This window comes from Pomacea canaliculata, linkage group LG8, assembly GCF_003073045.1.
Source record: "Pomacea canaliculata isolate SZHN2017 linkage group LG8, ASM307304v1, whole genome shotgun sequence".
NCBI lineage: Eukaryota > Metazoa > Mollusca > Gastropoda > Architaenioglossa > Ampullariidae > Pomacea > Pomacea canaliculata.
This window is the reverse complement of record NC_037597.1, coordinates 2,365,202-2,383,133: the sequence shown is the minus strand read 5'-3', so window position 1 is coordinate 2,383,133 and position 17,932 is coordinate 2,365,202. Positions and strand designations below refer to the sequence as shown.

Below are 17,932 nucleotides of genomic sequence, written 5' to 3'. Positions count from 1 at the left end.
TTGGAAGACTCCCAATGATATCAAACTGACACAGATTTCAGGAAGAAATTCTCATGGGTGTGGGTATATAATAGAGAGCAAATCCAAGAGTGGTTTCCTTCCATTCTAACATATATCACACATTGTCTTTAATTTAGCACATAATTGGTATCTCTTAAAAGCACTTATATTTATGGCTGTGTTTTATTGACCCTAAAGAAAATTCTGTTTGTTCTCAGCCAATTGATGACAAGGTCCGATGGCAGAAGGTCCTTTATCGAAAGATTGGGGATTCCAAGATGCCAGGAAACAGTCAACTAGCCCAGCAACGCATTATTGAGCGGATCATTTCCATGGCAAAGGTTATGCATGGGCTTCACATGGTGAGTTTTTTCTAGCAGACTTGGTTAACTTTATTGTTTTCTATAGGCTAGAAATTTGTTGTTTGTTTGGGGTTTTTGTGGGGGCTTTTTTTTTGTTGTTGTTGTTTTGTTTTAATATTAGATTGTTCATATTAAAATAATTTGATCTATTATTCCAAAATGTTATTAACAAAACTGTATCGAAATGTCTCCTACTCAAGAGTTTCTAATGTTAAACAGCTCTGAAACTTTGCTGCCTGGCAAAAACTATATGTTGTATATCATTCCCTTCAAATTTGTATTCTTTTATTCATTCATCCCCAGACTGGAACCAGCTAACAAACAGCTATCTCTTATCTGCTGGTACTGGTCATCTGGGAAACAACTGGATAGGGTAGTGGTGAAAAAGACCTGAAAGGAAACAGCCACTCCTTTACATTTGTAAATCCGTTCTTCCTTTGTCCACCTTGGCATCTATACCCCTCCCAGGTTCCCTGAAGGATGATTTTAGACAAGAATGTTGTGCCAGGTCACATGGCTGAAGCAAACCAGCTTGTGCTGCTTGACTGTTACAAGAAAGGGTATCCTATGAGTATGGTGCACTTGTAGGACACCAGGAACCTCTACTTTCAACAGTCAGGCCATGTAAGCTGGTCTTCTTTGGCCATGTTACCTGGCATGACACCTTGTCGGTCTATCCTTCAAGGCACCTTGGAGGGTAGTCGATGCCATGGTGGCTAGAGGAAGAACTGGTTTATAAACATTGAAGATTGGACTGGTCGTCCTGTAGAGTGGCAGGCCCCTTCTGCTTCTACGACTTTATGCTCCCCCCAAGTTGATCTGCAGGCTCTCTGATTTTAGTCTGGTTGCTTTGGAGGATGTTAGCACCTGCCATTAGCCGGAAGTTGTACAGGTCATTACAATATTCAGCCCATCAGTTAAATAAAGCAGTTCTTTCTGTGAGAAGATGGTTATTGCTGTCTTCAATGACTGGTCTTGTGTTGACACATCTTGGTGATGGTCTTTTGCTATCACCTTGTACCAAAGTTTCCTTCATTCCCTTTACAGTTCCCAGCTTTGTACTTGGAAAATGCATTGGGGCTACTTTTCTTCTCTTTATTCAAGGCTATCCTTTGGTCACAAAGATGTAGGATGTCATTCATGACCCAGAGTTATTTGTTGGCCTAGCACTTCTTGGGCTGTTGAAAGTAGCCCCTTTTTGATGTTGCCAGTGAGGGTGTCCACATCATAGTTCATGTTCAGGCCGGCAAATTTACCTCCAACTTTGACCTTGAAGATCTCTGTTACTGTTTAAGTCTTTCAGTTTCCCCAAGTCGGAGTAAATTTGAGGGGTGGTTGAAAGACGATTCATCTTCAGCTTTAACTTCAGCATTATTAGGCCTAGGCTATGGTTGCTGCCTGTGTCAGCTTCTGAATGTGTCCTTGTTTTGGTCTTGTTGATGCCTTGGCAGAAGGATGAAGTCAGTTTGGTTATAGACTGAATCATCTGGAGAGCACAAAATTGCCATCCTGGATTCCTTGTGGTTGTGGAGGGTATTGGCTAAGGTGAGATGTTGGCTTTGTGCAGACTCCTGAGGTCTCAAGCCCATGTCATTATAAGTTTATTTTTAGAATCTGTATTGTGCAACATTTCTAAGTATTACTATTACAAAGACTGTTATGAAAGCTGTATGTTGTATCATATTTATTTTGCTTGAATTAGGTGGAGCACCCATCATCAGCGCTGAAGAATGCCTGGAAAAAAGTGATATCATCTCAGAGAAAGCGGGCAGTTATGGCATGTTTTCGCATGATTCCACTATATGGCACACCAAGGTCAGCTGTGGCACATTTTCATTATTAACATTTTTTTATATTGTTTTTCTTCTCTTTTACTGATAAACGTAAAAGTCTTCCTAACCTTCTGGTCGTTAGGTGTTAGAGATGTCACTTTTCTCACAGATGTTTGCCAGTTCTAAGCTTGTTGTTGATGATGGTCTCGGCTAGGGTCACCAGCATCAGTATTATACTATACGTGGGCAGGTATAGAACTGCTGTCTCTTTGACTGATATTTTATGTCTAGTTGTGCTCTATCCAGCTTCTGAGTCTTGTGCATTTACAGTGATACCTCGGTTCTCGAACATAAAGAACCAAATTGTTTCATAGGAAATAATGGAAACTGAATTCGTTCCAAGCCCCAGAAAATGCCTATTTACTGGTAAAACAAAAAACAAAATGTGTACAGTACATTGTGTTTCATTACTGTACCTGTAACAAACGGCTTGAAGGGGAGTCCTCTTCAATAAAAACAGAGGGTATAACTGCTCTTCGGGTGTGTTTCTGTTCTCTGTATCTTTTGCTGAGAAGAATCAGAATCTTGCTCTGCAGTTGCTTGTCTGATTTCTTTACTGAAGAATTTGCCGATTGTTTGCTGTTTTTCTCCTTTGCAAAATTTTGTGGAAAGTGGACATAACATTGTCATTAAAAATGTTAACTGCTCTATTTGTACCACTTTATCATGATGTTGATTTGCGATTTCTGTCCATTTGCACACATTTCATGACTCTCTCCACAAAAACGTGACTCTCTCTCTCTGCACTCACACACGCCATTCGGCTCACTCGGCTCATCTCGGACGTTCAGCTGTTCGAGTTCAAATATTTGTTCGGATTCCAAGACAAAATTTTCTCGAATTTCTGGTCGAATACCTTTGGTCGAAAGTCAAGGCGTTCGAGAACCGAGGTATCACTGTACTTCTAATTTTGGGGCTTTGTAAGCTTAATTATATTTTACCTTTATATCCTTATGCCCTTAAAAGCACAGGACTTTTATTAAATTACCGTTATGACTTATTATTTTTGTCCATGAATTCTCTAGTGAGTTGCATATTTTTTCATATGAATGGATGAAGTTCAGAGTAAGATTTTATTTTCCTAAATCTAGGTCAATAATGCCTGTTCTGTTCTTAAGATATATATACATAAGGTATATTAAGATAGAAATATCACCATGCACAGAAAGAGGTAAAGCTGGTGACATTGATACACAGATACTTCTAATTCGATGGCTGTATCCTTTACAACATACGTGTATCTGTATGTAGTCCTTGACGCCTGTGTTGTTAGCCTCTTTCTGTGTATGGTCATGTTTGTAGGCATGTATCTTGAGGATACATACTCACCCATGAAAATAGAATCTCACACTGGGATTTACCCAGTCATAAAAAACTGTGCACTTCACTAGTCCTTTAAAGATCCTTTAAGGAAAGTAAACTTTCCTGTAATATTTTACTCTGCAGAAGTCTCTTGTCTGAAGTGTAAAGTGTATTTAACTCCATCATTGGCTTATTTCCTCCCAAATGAAATATCAACCAATTATAAGCCAGTTAAATCATGTGAAGAGTTTGAGACAGTCCGTACAGGCAGTTGTGTTCTTTGTTCAGGCATCGTGCCATCAATCTGTTCCTCAAGTCATACAAGGAGCAATGGCTGGACACAGAGGAGCGAGACAAGAACATTCTCATTGTGGATCTCACGGTTAGTCCCATCTGTTTGCTAGATCAGTTAATTTACCATAAATTTGTACATTTCACACCTCCTCTACTCACAGATAAGACTGCTCAGATCTTGTGGATTTTTTTCTTGGACTATTTTTTGAAGCAACAGTCCTTGATCTGAGGGATTTCCATAGTTCTTCCATGGCAGATAATTAGAGCATCATTATTAAGCTACTTTTTAACTGGGGTTAATATATGAAATCATAGAATAAAGCAGATTAAAAGCAGCAAAATAGTTGTAAATCATTTGAAAAGAGAAGTTGGAGATATGTATTGTGTGCCTGTATCAGATACTTGGATTAACTTACCCTTAATCATTTCTTTCATTAAACTATAAAAGACATGTGTAAACTCCCTTTTCCCCAAAAAACCCTAAATCTTAGCAACTGTAGACAAGACATAATGGACGTTTATGCCTCATGTGAAATTGTAGTGATAGTGTCTGCAGCATGCACAGGTAAAGCATTTTGAAGTGAAGACATATGTGCATACTGTGGGCTGTGCAGGAGGCTCATGGAGGAGAGCGGGAGACAGAGGAGAAGAAGGACGTAGAGGAGGAGGCCAAGCCTGATCCCCTCAAGCAACTGATCACAGCCCTGAGCCGTGGGGCGACCAAGGAACTACAGAGCAGCTTACCTGAAGACCCACTCTATATCTCATATGCTGAAATTATGGGGCTGGTGGGTGCTTTCTTTTTAGTTTAGCTGAAGACCCTCAGTCTATTTTGACTTTGATAGGTAGCACCATCTTAGAACTCACAAATACAGGGATTTAAGTCCTATAGAGAAATTACAAGCCTGCTGCAGAGTGAGCACTAGAAAAGGTATTTATTGTACAACTGTATTGCAAATCACAGGCAGCTTACTGACAGTATAATGTCAGAACTGATTTATGGTGCCAGACATGAGACATCGTGAGTTTTGGTCCACCTGCCATGCATGATGTTCAAACTCTCCTAAAAAAAAGTCTGATGGCCCACACCATTGCATTGCTTTCTGGTCAACTGCGATACATCTGTCAGTTTCTCTCTCCTTCATTGTCTGCTAATACCAATGTTTTATGCATTGATAGTACTTAGTCTTCGGGAGAAGGAAATCCATTTCATTGGCTTACTCTCACAGAGTTGCAGTGGGGAAGATGAAGACGACGATGACGATGATGGAGGTGAAGATGAAGGACCAGGACCTACATTTGAGGTGAGTTGTCACCAGGGACCTACACTGCTGTGCTCCCTTTTGCATAGTCTGGCTATGCCATGTTATAGATTCTTTGTTGGAAAGTATCTGTACGGGAACTGGACTCAAATACCATTAAGATGAGAACCTGTAAGTGGCAAGAGGTGAACCACCAGCATGAGCATCCAGCATTTCATCCCAGTCTCACTCACCCAAGTATCAAACATCATTAATGTCATTTTCTTTCCTTACACTAGTGTTACACATTCACCAGTTTCTATTTGACAGGAACCAACCACGCAAAAGTCAAACATTGTGCCTGAGTAAAGCTTGTTTGGCATAGCTTTAAAAAATTACTCAAACAGAAGACTGATTTCGTGTTTGACCTTGGCTTTTTTTGCTTGCTTTTTTTTTTTTAATAAGCTGTTTTTGTGTGACGACATTTTTGTGTGATCCTGCAGGATGTGACTGACCTGTTATGATGGTTAAAGTGATTCCTATCCTAGGTTCATGTAATCTGCTTGGTAACTTTGAGAAAAAGCACTGGTCAAACATTTGTAGGTGTCACTGATTAATTATTTTATTTTTAACATATGCATGCATGTATAAGCTGCATGCATGTGTACCTGTGTGTGTGTGTGCAAGTGTGTAAGCTTGCATGTGTGCCTGCACCTTCAAAGACATAATTTTTCCTCCGTTAGTCAGTTTTAAGATTTACTGTTTGTATGCTACATACTTTATACATTAGAAGAACATCACACTCGCTGTGGTTATAGATTGCTTTTTCATAGGAGTTGTATCTATATATATATACAATGTTAAAGTATGCGTTTCTGTGGAAAGAAGACAGCTTCAGAGTGAAAAGTGATGACGAGTAGATCAGGATAAGTTTACTGCCTGACATAGCCATCAGTTAATATTTACTGCCTTTGATGGGAAGCCGAATATTTATTCACATCGCTATGCCATTGCCAAGCCATGGGAAAAACATTTTATATCATGAAATATCAGCCTAAACTGTCAATATTTCTGTGACAAGATTACTGTTGTCCGATGCCTTATCTGACTTCTCTTGCACTTTCTTCTCCCTACTGCTCACTAGATCCGAGTGGACCGAATGAAGGTACACGTTGTACTGTGTAATCTTGTTATGTAGCTCTGTATCTGATGTAGTACTTTACTAGTTCCAGCCACTGTTCTCCAGCCATGTCTTTGAATGTCCGCTGTTCGTGATGGAAAGGTGTGCTGTCCTAGTTAGCATTGTCAACAGTCTTATGACATTTTGGCACTGTATTGCTGGTGAGCTACAGTATATTACTGATAAGCCCCTACAGCCGTACTGATAATTGTTGCAGGGGCATTGTTGTCGTAGTTTTGTTGCATGTTGGTGCAAAAACCCATTACACATATGCTTCAGTGAGAAGAATACAATAATGTTACACCTAGCTGCTCCTTGGGATTCCCTCAATGGATTCAGCTGTGCTTTTATACATTCTGTCATGTCATCATATCTATATATCCGTACAGTCTGTAATATCATCATATATATATATACTTGCATTCTTTAATATCATCATAGCCATATATCCATACATTCTGTAAAGATCTTGGATAATATAAATAATATATTGTAGACTGTTTTTTAGCTAGCTCTATATATATTCTTACAGGGTGTGCATGTGTTTTAACTATATTACCTATGCTGGTAGGTGATAATGAGATGGTGTTGAACGAAATCAGTGAATGACCTCCAGTGAAGTAGAACTCAGATTTTTCAGTTCTTCAGTGTTGGCTGCATTCACATACTGAATAGAAATGGATTAGTTGTGAATGTAGCAGAGTCCTCCTCTGAATCTGGCAGTGTCCTCAAGTGTGAATGAAGCAGTGCCACATGGGAATTAGCATCTATGTTCCTGTGATGTGCATGAACTATCATATGGCAGCTTCATAGCCAAAATCAGGCCTTTGTCAGCTCTGTATGTGAATTGTCATCAAATTGACTGCCTTGTCGATCATAGTTAACTGTATTAACAAAATTCTGTAAAAGTTCGTGGAAGCCCATATAGCAGGATAGGAACAGCATTGCTGAAAACCATCTATCTGAAATACTTTGATGGCAGCACAGTCTATATCATTTAAGTAAATTGTATCAACTAAGAGCTGAAAATGTGAGACAGTATGTGTCACAAATCTATATAAAATGGATCTCTGTGTATCTGTAGAGATATTAAGAAATGACTGTGTGTGTATCACAGCCAGATTATATGTGCTGTACTAAGTGCATTTAAAGATTTAGCTTGTGCTTTACTGAGCCAGGCTGCATCTGTTTTGTGATAAATGTTAGCAGATGTGTTTGTAGAGCAGTTATGTATAAAATGAGCAAATCTTTTTTGGTATGATGAACTTTATAAGAAGATAGTGATGAGGCTGTGCTTCATCTAAGGACTGACATTAGGTCATGTTCTCTTTGGACCTAAATGTAATGATGACATGTAAGGAGTAAATACCTACATATATTTTTGTTGGAGAGGTATGTACATGTTTGTACATTGTGTGTGGATGCACATATGTATGCAAATAGATATCTGAATATTGTTAAAGTCTGATTCTTCATCTGATAATTGGTTCACTTTGTAGTGGACAAAGATAAGTCCATTTCCACAAATTATCATGGCCTTAGCATGCTGTTCTCAAGACTTGCTTTAATGACTAAAAAATCTGTCAGTAGGTTTTGATGTTTACCTTGAGCTCACCACCTGCATTTATCACTTCACAGTAGAATCTGTTTGCTAAAATGTATCATGTTCTAGCATTTTTATGTTTCGAAGCCTACTCATATTGCTGCATGCATGTGTGTGATTCCCAGGAGCAAGAGATGGAGAAACAACAGCTGCTGTTTGAGCAGGCACGTCTGGCTGACCGAGGGGCTGCTGAAATGGTTCTGCTGTATATCAGTGCTAGTCGTGGTAAGGCTCTTGCAGGGTATGTTCAGGGTTCAGCATTGCACTGACAGGAGGAATTGTGCAGGATATGTTTAGTATTGTACATATCATGAAGAACTGTAACTGTATAACTTCACCAAAGTGAAGGATCAGATGAACATGTCATGGTAGGATGATTGAGAGCCTTAAGTACAAATCTTTCTTGTTTTATGTTTAGATGGTAGCATGTTTACAGCATTGAACTGGGATGTTGTGTGCACATCACAGTGGGAATACACTTGCTTAGAAAATCTGTAATAGCAATTAGCAGTATATAGAGTAACTGAAGCAGTGGGAATTATGAAGTTTCATTCTCTTAATTACAGTATGAATATCTTTCTCTTTCTCTCTTACATTGATGGCTGGCTTTTATGACTGATACATGGCCCTCCTAATGATCACCAACAAATGTGGATTATGTATATATGGCTGCTGTCATATTAATAACACTGACAGCTTCTGAAAGCTAGATGTTAACAATGATGCTGATGACAGAGTACTCTGCATGGCAGGAGAACCAGGTGAAATGGTGACAGAGACAATCAACCTGGGCATTTCTTTGCTTAGAGGTGGTAACACTGATGTACAGAAGGTGAGCCAGCATCTGCTTTTGCCACATGATTTTCTCAAAGTCCTGACACCTACTAGAAATTATATTTGTATACTACTACAAATCAATCAACATGCCATATTTCATAGAGATATCAAATATGCACATTTTATGAAAGCTTGTTGTGGGAGTGCTAACATTTCTTAGTAGTCTCAAGACACAAGTCAGTTTGCTAGCAGTAACAACTGTCTCAATTTTCCTGCCTACCGAAAATCATATAAAATTATCTTTACAGTCACATTTCAAAACTTATTTCTGTTCGAAGTTTAGATATCTGTCACAATCCTACTTATGTTCACAGAAAATGCTACAGCATCTCAAAGACAAGAAAGATGTAGGATTCTTTACTTCCGTCTCTGGTTTGATGCAGCAGTGCAGGTAAGTTTCACTGTCTGTAGCACAGGTAGTCTTCGCTGTCAGCAGTGTAGATAGGTTTCATTCATATTTAGCAGTGCAGATAGGCTTCACTTTCAGTAATACAGGGAGCCACCAGTCTTGTTGGCTTAACTAGGTAGGTTTAACTGTCGGCATTACATATAGGCTTCACAGTCAGCAGTGCAGATAAGCTTCAATAATATCCCATTCAACCACAGACATATATCTCAGGACTGATGGAGACCAGCTCTTAGCCTTTCATAAAGTTGTAGCTGTCAAGTCTCATTGAACTATTTAACAGTGGGATTCAGTGTCATAGTCAGTTCAGGTAAAGTACTATTAGTTTCCTTGTTGCCTACTGCTTTTCAGGCATGCAGAATACAGAGTTTCCTCAGTCTTGTCAATAGTAAATGAAGTCAATAAAAGGGCGATGAGGCTGACTCAATGTTTCTGTCACTGTCAGTGTCTTGGACCTGGATGCCTTTGAGCGAACAAACAAAGCTGAAGGCCTGGGCATGATCAGTGAGCCTGGAGCAGGTGCTGGGGAGAAGAATATGCATGATGCTGAGTTTACCTGCAAGCTCTTCCGCTTCTTGCAGCTTCTTTGTGAGGGACATAACCTGGGTGAGCAGGATACTTGTTAAGCAGATTAAGATTGTGTGTGTGTGTGTGTGTGTGTGTGTGTTATGGGATAAAAAAGGATGGTTGTGGATGTCCGTATTGGATTGAGTGATGAAGCACAAATCCCATGTGTTTATAAATGTCATCAATGGCTCGTTTCGGGTCCTAAATCTATGGTGCCATCCTCTCCAAAAACTGCGTCTTAGCAGTCAAAGATTTTCAAATACTGCATTAAAGTGTTAGCGGCACCAAGGGACACCTCACACAGACTGCAACCACATTTAATTCATAGCAATGTGTGTATTTAACAGAAGATGGTTGCACGATCTCCCTTGTCTCTTGATAACTCAACGTAATCGTGAGATTCAGATATATATTTGGGTGCCCATGGATGGTTCCAGTACGGAACAACACACTCCATAGTCACTGCATGATGGGGCGTTGCTCCCACTTTTAAGCTCTCTCACTCATCAACTGCTCTCATGTTTTCTGTCACCAGGCTAAACTCTAATCCTCATCCTCAAATTTCCTAGAAACTACTGCAAGTCCTATTCTCTGTTGCTAGGCAGTCACCACCCATCTCCCTGGTTACATTCAGTTTTATTGTGCTAGCATGGGCCACTCAGTGTGCATGTTTATCTGAGAGTGTGTACATATGCATGTGTTGGCTCAGGTGATTGATGCTACTATATCTTTCTTCTTTTCTGTATCCCATAGTACTATATCTTTCTTCTTCTTTGTATCCAAACAAATTTTTGTAATTGCCTCACTAATGTTTTCTTTTGATTGCAAATGCATGCAGTTATGCAGAATACTGTACAAGATGTGTTATTTACTAATGTCAACAGAGTTCCAGAACTACTTGAGAACACAGGCAGGCAACACTACAACTGTCAACATCATCATCTGCACTGTGGACTACCTGCTGCGCCTTCAGGTAAGTATGAAGCAGCTTAAGGTCTACATGTGATGCAACACTTATCTGGGCATCACCTAACCTATCTTGCCCTGTCTTACGTCTGAAGATTGTCACCTTTTTGGGGTAATAGACCACCTTCCACAGTTAGTTGGGTGACAGTAGACAGTATCTTTGAAGGAGCTTTTAGCATGCTAATATGCTTGTGCCCCAAATTACTTTATTGTAATGTGAAAGTGCTGAAGTAGCAGTTATCAATTTATTGTATAACAGCAGTTCTACCAAGTTTTCTTAACACACCAGGAATATGCTGATTATGAGGATAAGAAAACATAGGCTGGATGTTTTTTTATCAAGAATGCTATATCATTAGGAATCTATAATGGACTTCTACTGGCATTACTCTGGGAAAGACATCATTGACAAAGCAGGCAAGGACAACTTCTGCCGAGCTATCATGGTGGCAAAGCAAGTGTTCTGTACCCTTACAGAGTATATACAGGTCAGTGTTAAATGTTTCTCATCATTACATGCCTTTCACCGTCGAAGGCTTTTTACAGAGTATGTACAGATCATTGTTTAAGTCTGCACAAAGTACATTTAGGTCTTTTGCTAAAGACTACCAAAACAAGCCTATCTTGGGAGTGAGAATATTTAATGTGCTCTGGATACTCAAAGTCAGCAGCCAACAAGTCCCCATAGTTTTATTTGGCAGAAGAGAACAAATGACGACTCAGAAATAGTGGCACACACCAGCATGTACAAGAACTAGAACACTCACAAGCATGAGCAAGCACATTTTACCCTGAAAACAATTTGCAGAGGAATGTTGATTCTTAAAATTAAGGAAACAAGATATGTTCTTTTTGTTACATGTACAAGGGGTAGTTTGATTTCAATGTGTCAGATATTTTATATTAAAGACAGAATTTTTGTTGAAAAAGGATAAGTTAACTATATTGTTTGGATTTCAAATTAAATTCTAAGTGGATGATTGATGTCTAAAATTATGGGTGAAGACAACGTAGCTTTTAAAGTGTTTTTGCGTGTAATGTATTGCTTGCTGGGTACACTATTTCAATGTACTCAATGGTTTTTATTTGCTACCCACCAGAAAAGAAATGCTACACCAAGATAATACTGCTTTCCTCTTACAAAAATCTACAATTATCCTAGGCACAGAATCGTAAAACCACACAAAAGCACAACACCTAATCAGTCAATAACTTTAAATATTGAAAATTGAGGATAGTTCTTACAAATTTCTAGGATTAAAACAATCGTGAAGGCTGAATTGATTATTGCTTCCCATCCCACCTCAAAAGAAAGCTTGGGCAGAAGCAGAAGAGACAGTCACCCATTGGGCAAAACATAATTTTGTAATAATAGATAGTTTCAAGTCAAAATAAAAATGTGTTAATACCCCCAAAATTGTTGTGGGTATTACATCAGAATATACAGGTCAGTGTTGAAGACTTTGCAAATATTCTATTTCCAGGTAGACAAAACACTTTGCACTTCACATCTTGCACTTCACGCAATACAAATATTACAGCCATGAAGGTGCCTGTATCTGAAGGCAAGTCAGTGATACATGCTGCACGGCACGTGTTTAAAGAGCGATGTTTCATAGTATATATGTAATCATCCTCATGTACATACTGGTATGTATATACACTGATACATGCTCATGCATTCCTGTGACATATGCATATGCACAATTTCACAAGCTTTTTTTTAGGTTCCTAACCAAAGAATCCTATAGTCTGTGCAAAATCAGTTTTGCACATGTGAGAAATGATGTTGCGAATGTGAGCACACTGAATGTGTTGATGTGTCTGGATGCTTGTTTGTGATGCAGGGTCCTTGTTCCCTGAACCAGCTTGCTCTGGCACACAGCAGACTGTGGGATGCAGTGGGTGGCTTCTTGTACATCTTTGCCAACATGCAAGACAAGCTGTCCAAGGTCAGGAATCTTAGGCCTATGTGCTAAGTGCTGTTTTTACTATGACCTGTGCTGTAGGTGACACAGATGTCTTCCCTGTGGTCTAATGTACACAAAAGTGCACAACTATGACAGTATCTATCAATTGAGGACACTCTCTCAGTTTAACACATTCTGGAGGTCAGTTTTCATAATAATAATAAAGTTAGCATATCCCAGCCCTATGGGCAAGCTCATGGTGCTTTACAAAGACTGATGCATATGCTAAATAAATTATAAGAATGCTGTTTCAGCATTTGGTGCATGTGGCTTTACACTGTGTCTGAGCAGATGGGCATGTATTTTTTAGGATCCTGACCAGCTTGACCTTTTGCGAGAGTTCATGCGACTTCAAAAGGAGATGATGATCATGCTGCTTTCAATGCTTGAAGGTTGGTCTTTCATTGGAGCTATTGGGATTTGTTATTGAGTAATCATGAACCCTGAAAAGAGTCATTGGTTCAACTTGATTACAAGATGTTTTGCAGCCTCCATGCATTATGGCTGTCTTCAAGCTCAGTGACACATTTAATTACTGCAGAACAGGGATTATTAGCATGTTGATTAAATTGTGATGTTAATGGGAAACTACCCATAATGTAATGAGGAAATTTCCAGCGTTCTTTAAGACATTCAAATGTTTTCACTTGCAAATGTCCAGTTTTTTTTTTTAATTGGATTACATAAATAAACCTGAAGAATTACAGTTTGAAACCATTCTTATGGCGTGATCAGGGTATTGAAAATCTTATTAACATTACTGTCAGTTTTACAAGATCTGTGTCAATCCTTTTATCATTCAGGCAATGTGATGAATGGACCCATTGGTAAGCAGATGGTAGATACTCTGATGGAATCATCAGCCAATGTGGAGGTACTTTTCTAAACTTGTTTTGATTCCCCATCAAGCTATATGGACTGTAGGAGGCACATTTTAATGCTATGCCACTGCATTTATAGTCTGTGTTGCTTTTTGCTCTGTTAGTGTCACATCTGCACCTTTGGCATTTCTAATTCAAACGAAAAAATGTACTTCACTAAATGAGTAAGCATACAGTGCTGTGCTTGTAAAGAACATGAGACAATAGCTTATTCTACCTTAACACTGTATTCCTCACTGCTGAAAAAAATTACTTTTTGTGTTTACTTCAGTGCAAATGATTTGTATTCTTGCCTCACAGATGATTCTTAAGTTCTTTGACATTTTCCTGAAGATGAAGGACCTGACAACATCTGAAGCATTCCTGGTCAGTAAGAAGCAGAACTCTTATTGCATTCTCTTTGCTTTGTATTTTTCTTCTTAAAACGGTAGAATAGAGAAGGATATTTCTGATGAGTTTTTTTTTACTATTCTTTTGCTAATTATAATTTTAGCAACATACAGTGACAAACAAGTTATGAAAAAAAAACCCTGAAGAATAACAATGAAAACTAGACATTTGGGCTTCACAAGTGTTGGATCTTCTATTATTATGATGAGCATGAATGAAAAAGTAAGTTTTGTAAGTTTTCCAGCCATATAAAATGTATGTGAGTTTTGCAGCCATAGTCTGCTAGAGCAGAAGGCTTCCCATATCTGTGTTTGTGCTTTTTTGATAAGGACTTTGATGTCAACAAGGATGGCGTCATCTCGGCCAAGGAATTCCGCAAGGCAATGGAAGCTCAGAAGGTTTTTTCACGGTGTGTGCCCCTCACAAGTCGTGTGAAGAGGGGTTGTCAGTACACTGCTGTGACACTCACTTAGCACCTTTTCATGAAGTACCCTTTGGCTTGAAAGTTGACACACAGGATACCTGCTGTTATAGGTGCCGTGAAATATTTGTGAAATGTCAAGGAGTGGGCTGTGTGAAGATGGCAGCAGTAGATCATTATAAGGTGGCTACAGTGCAGTGTGTCAGCTGTGTATTACTGACAACTCTATCCAAACAATGCAATACAAAGTTTGTATTTTGATGTCTGGACAATACTTGGCTGTTTTTCTGTAGGAGTTTGACACCAACAAAGATGGGTGGATCTCCCACAAGGAATTCCGTAGGGCCATGGAATCGCAAAAAATATACTCTGAGTAAGTGGGGCATGGTGTGAGAATGACTGGCTGCTTCATGCACGGGCCTGCTGTCAGTGGCCTTGACTTCCCAGCCTTGACCCTATACCTCTCTTTTGCAGTCCTGCCATGTATCAGACAGTGATGTGTGTTGATGCTGTCTATACCTTAGACTTAGAGTCTGCAGCTGCCAGACCTTCCAGCTCTGACATTGGATAATCTGATTTTTTGCTACTCATCGTCTGATGGGAGAGCAGACTATTAACTTGCAAAAATTTAATCTTTCTGTGTGACATCTCAGATCTGTTGCTAGGTGAAGTTTGCATGAATGGTAAATAATTTCCTCCTTGAAGTTGATCAGGGTGTTAGCATGCCTTTTAATAATTGTTGTTTCCACAAAGTATACCAAGACACTAGCCTGCTTTCTATTATCTAGTCCCCTACAGAGTAGACAAGACACCAGCCGGCTCCACAGGGTAGACCACAGTGTTAGGATGCTCCATACTGATGTCTCCAGAGAATGTATCTAGATGCTAGCCAGTCCCTAGCTATTTCCCATGCAAAGTGTGTGAACCTGTTGGTGCTGAGACAGCCCTATTTTTCTTTTCTTTTATATCCCAGGCTAGTTCATCACTTTGGTATAAATTCCAAAGAGCAATTTTTGAGACTACAGTGACCAGTAGTTTAGAACACAGGGATTTAGAATCTGTAATAACTCTCCCATTCATATAAATGTGTGATAGAGGATCAGACAGACACCTATATTTTAAGAGTATTTAGTAAGCCTTTAGAATCCCAGCCATCCAAATGCATCTACATTACCTTGCAGAAGTAGCTTCTAGGCTCTGGTGCTTGTCTAATAAATACTTCAAACAGAGACAAGATCCTAACAAACAAAACATTTAGGTGGCCTTTGGCATGAGATAAAAAGCGGAAATTTTACAAGACTGAAAAGCTTCATTTCGCAGAATTGAAACCTTATCTGTAATTTTGCGTCACAATCTTGCTTTTTTGATCATTAGGTTTGGAACTGCCTACCAAAACATTTTGTAGAGCTGAATTTTGATGGCTGATATACATAGGGAAATTAAATGTTGGTTGTCTCCCTAGAACAGAGTGACTGGGTCTTTTTGTTTTTGGCTAAAGTAAATAATTATAGTGAAGGTGCTTTTTGGCTTTTCATGATCAGTCAGTCCAAGAAGATGTTTCAGGTATGGTTTTGGCCTTCAGTTTTAAATATTTCTGTTACAGTTCTTCTTGTTGAAAAGTGTTTATCATAACACAAACGTTTGGAAAGCTTGTACTGCTAATAGCATGAAATTTGAATCCGTAAAGGTGCATGTATTATGTTAGTATTTAACATGACGATTAGTACAGTGTATTTGTGTAATCCACATGAGACTTAGGTCAGTTAAAATTATTTTTCTATACTGGGAGGAAATGGGATTCTAATGATAAGATTAACAGGTTTGTGATTCATGACCAGGATGATTGAAAGCTTGAGGCAGGTTTCATTCGGAGGTTTGCTGATCTTGCCAGTTCTTAAAAGTGAGTGTTTGAGGCAGCTGTTCATAAACTGAAATGTCTTGCGTAAACAACAACCATGATGTAGCATGGACTACAACAGATATGTAGAGGTGTCGGCAGGATTACATCCTGATGTGATGGTCTCCCTTGTCGTGTTGCAGGGAGGAGATAGAGTACATCATGATGTGTGTGGATGCTAACCATGATGGTAAAGTGGACTTCACAGAGTTCACTGATCGCTTCCACAATCCTGCCAAAGATATCGGCTTTACCATGGCTGTCCTGCTCACCAACCTGTGGGAGCACATGCCAAATGAACCACGGTAAGGTTTGTCTTCAACTGCAAAGCTCATGCCTGTCTTTTTTTATGTGATTCACAATGTGTATGTCTTAGCACACATAACATTTGCTTCATTGCTTAATGAAAAGGATATATATACACAACATGAAGCGTTATCAGATGTCTGGAGTCTAGCATTACTGTTGACAGTGTACATGATTAGCACTATATGGAAGTCATGGTAGTTGTGACACTATGACTGTGTACAATTAGCATGTCTCTTGACAGTGAACAAGACTGACACTTATTGTTACAATATAAAAGATTAGCACTATAACAGCATAAGAGATTAGCCCACCTCCTGACAATGTACAAGAGTAATGCTGTTCCTGATGTTCTAGGCTGGAGAGACTGTTGGAGAAGGCCAAGAGTGTGCTGGACTACTTTGGCCCATTCCTGGGCCGTATTGAGATTCTGGGCAGTGCCCACCGTATCGAGCGTGTTTACTTTGAAATCAAGCAGTCTCATATTGACCAGTGGGAGAAGCCACAAATCAAGGTATGACACTAGGCCAGGTATAGACCGTAAATATAGAAGACAGCTTAGTGTCTTTAGGTGTCACCTGGTGCAGGTATTCCACCTGTAACATTTATTTTTGATCAGAAGCAAGAGTTACAGTGTAGAATACTACCATGAGTGATGAATTGTCTCAAACTAAGGTAAAATGTTGTAATTTGTAACAGTGTGCTGCAGTATTTCTGCCATTGAAACCTCTAGAGAAATGTCAAAATGTTGATAACTTGTGACAGGAGTCCAAGCGCTCCTTCTTACACAGCGTGGTGAATGAAGGTGGTGACAAGGAGAAGCTAGAGAGCTTTGTCAACTTCTGCGAGGAGACGATTTTTGAGGTTAGCTGCTGTCTAGTCTGTAATTGTGGTTTTTAGGTCTAAGTTACGTGTTTTTATCTCTGGTGAAAGGGAAAAAGAACTTTGTGGAAGAATTGCTTTGCATTGGTCAACTGTAAATAAGAATGCTAATAGTGACATTATTTGTCTTGTAGACACATACGCAAGTGTCGGTGTGCTGTCATTTTCTGCCTGACGGACAATAAGATAGCATTTTGTTGATGTTTTTCCATTAGATGCAGCACGCCACTAGCATCAGTGCTGAAGAACAGCGCATTGCTGCAATGCGCAGTGGTGCAGGCATGCATGGAGAAGGCAGGTCAGTGAAAGCACAGTTGTATTATTATTGTATATGTATAATCAGATTATCCATGAAAGCTAATGCTTTATTCCTCTTGGCTAGCCTGGTTGTGGCTGGTGGTGAAGATAATTGACAATTTCTCAACAATTTTTCCCCACAAAGATTAACTGTTACAAACAGTGGTGTTCCCTTTCATGATGGGAAGTGTCACCATGAACTACAAACATTGTGGGATTTTTATTTTTGTGGTAAAATGTTAGGCTTGGGGACAGGTTTGGTAAACAGATTTCATGACATTGTACTATCACTTGACAG

At 39.3% G+C, this 17,932-nt stretch overlaps 1 protein-coding gene across 10 annotated transcripts in view; it reads left to right on the top strand.

Moving 5' to 3' along the window:
* Positions 1-17,932, top strand: part of LOC112569989 (ryanodine receptor-like) — a 108,871-nt gene that overhangs the window by 74,756 nt on the left and 16,183 nt on the right. For 9 of the 10 annotated variants that reach the window (XM_025248125.1, XM_025248124.1, XM_025248122.1 and 6 more), the window contains 20 exons: positions 219-362; positions 2,065-2,177; positions 3,785-3,878; positions 4,405-4,578; positions 5,020-5,094; positions 7,940-8,039; positions 8,567-8,646; positions 8,966-9,042; positions 9,503-9,663; positions 10,509-10,597; positions 10,950-11,078; positions 12,438-12,542; positions 12,871-12,952; positions 13,364-13,434; positions 13,742-13,807; positions 14,546-14,625; positions 16,293-16,454; positions 16,813-16,969; positions 17,221-17,319; positions 17,553-17,635. In XM_025248125.1, coding sequence (XP_025103910.1) covers positions 219-362; positions 2,065-2,177; positions 3,785-3,878; positions 4,405-4,578; positions 5,020-5,094; positions 7,940-8,039; positions 8,567-8,646; positions 8,966-9,042; positions 9,503-9,663; positions 10,509-10,597; positions 10,950-11,078; positions 12,438-12,542; positions 12,871-12,952; positions 13,364-13,434; positions 13,742-13,807; positions 14,546-14,625; positions 16,293-16,454; positions 16,813-16,969; positions 17,221-17,319; positions 17,553-17,635 — 2,141 coding nt within the window. Of the gene's footprint in view, positions 1-218; positions 363-2,064; positions 2,178-3,784; positions 3,879-4,404; positions 4,579-5,019; positions 5,095-7,939; positions 8,040-8,566; positions 8,647-8,965; positions 9,043-9,502; positions 9,664-10,508; positions 10,598-10,949; positions 11,079-12,437; positions 12,543-12,870; positions 12,953-13,363; positions 13,435-13,741; positions 13,808-14,160; positions 14,241-14,545; positions 14,626-16,292; positions 16,455-16,812; positions 16,970-17,220; positions 17,320-17,552; positions 17,636-17,932 lie in introns of all 10 variants that reach the window. The other variant, XM_025248123.1, reaches the window with a different exon arrangement.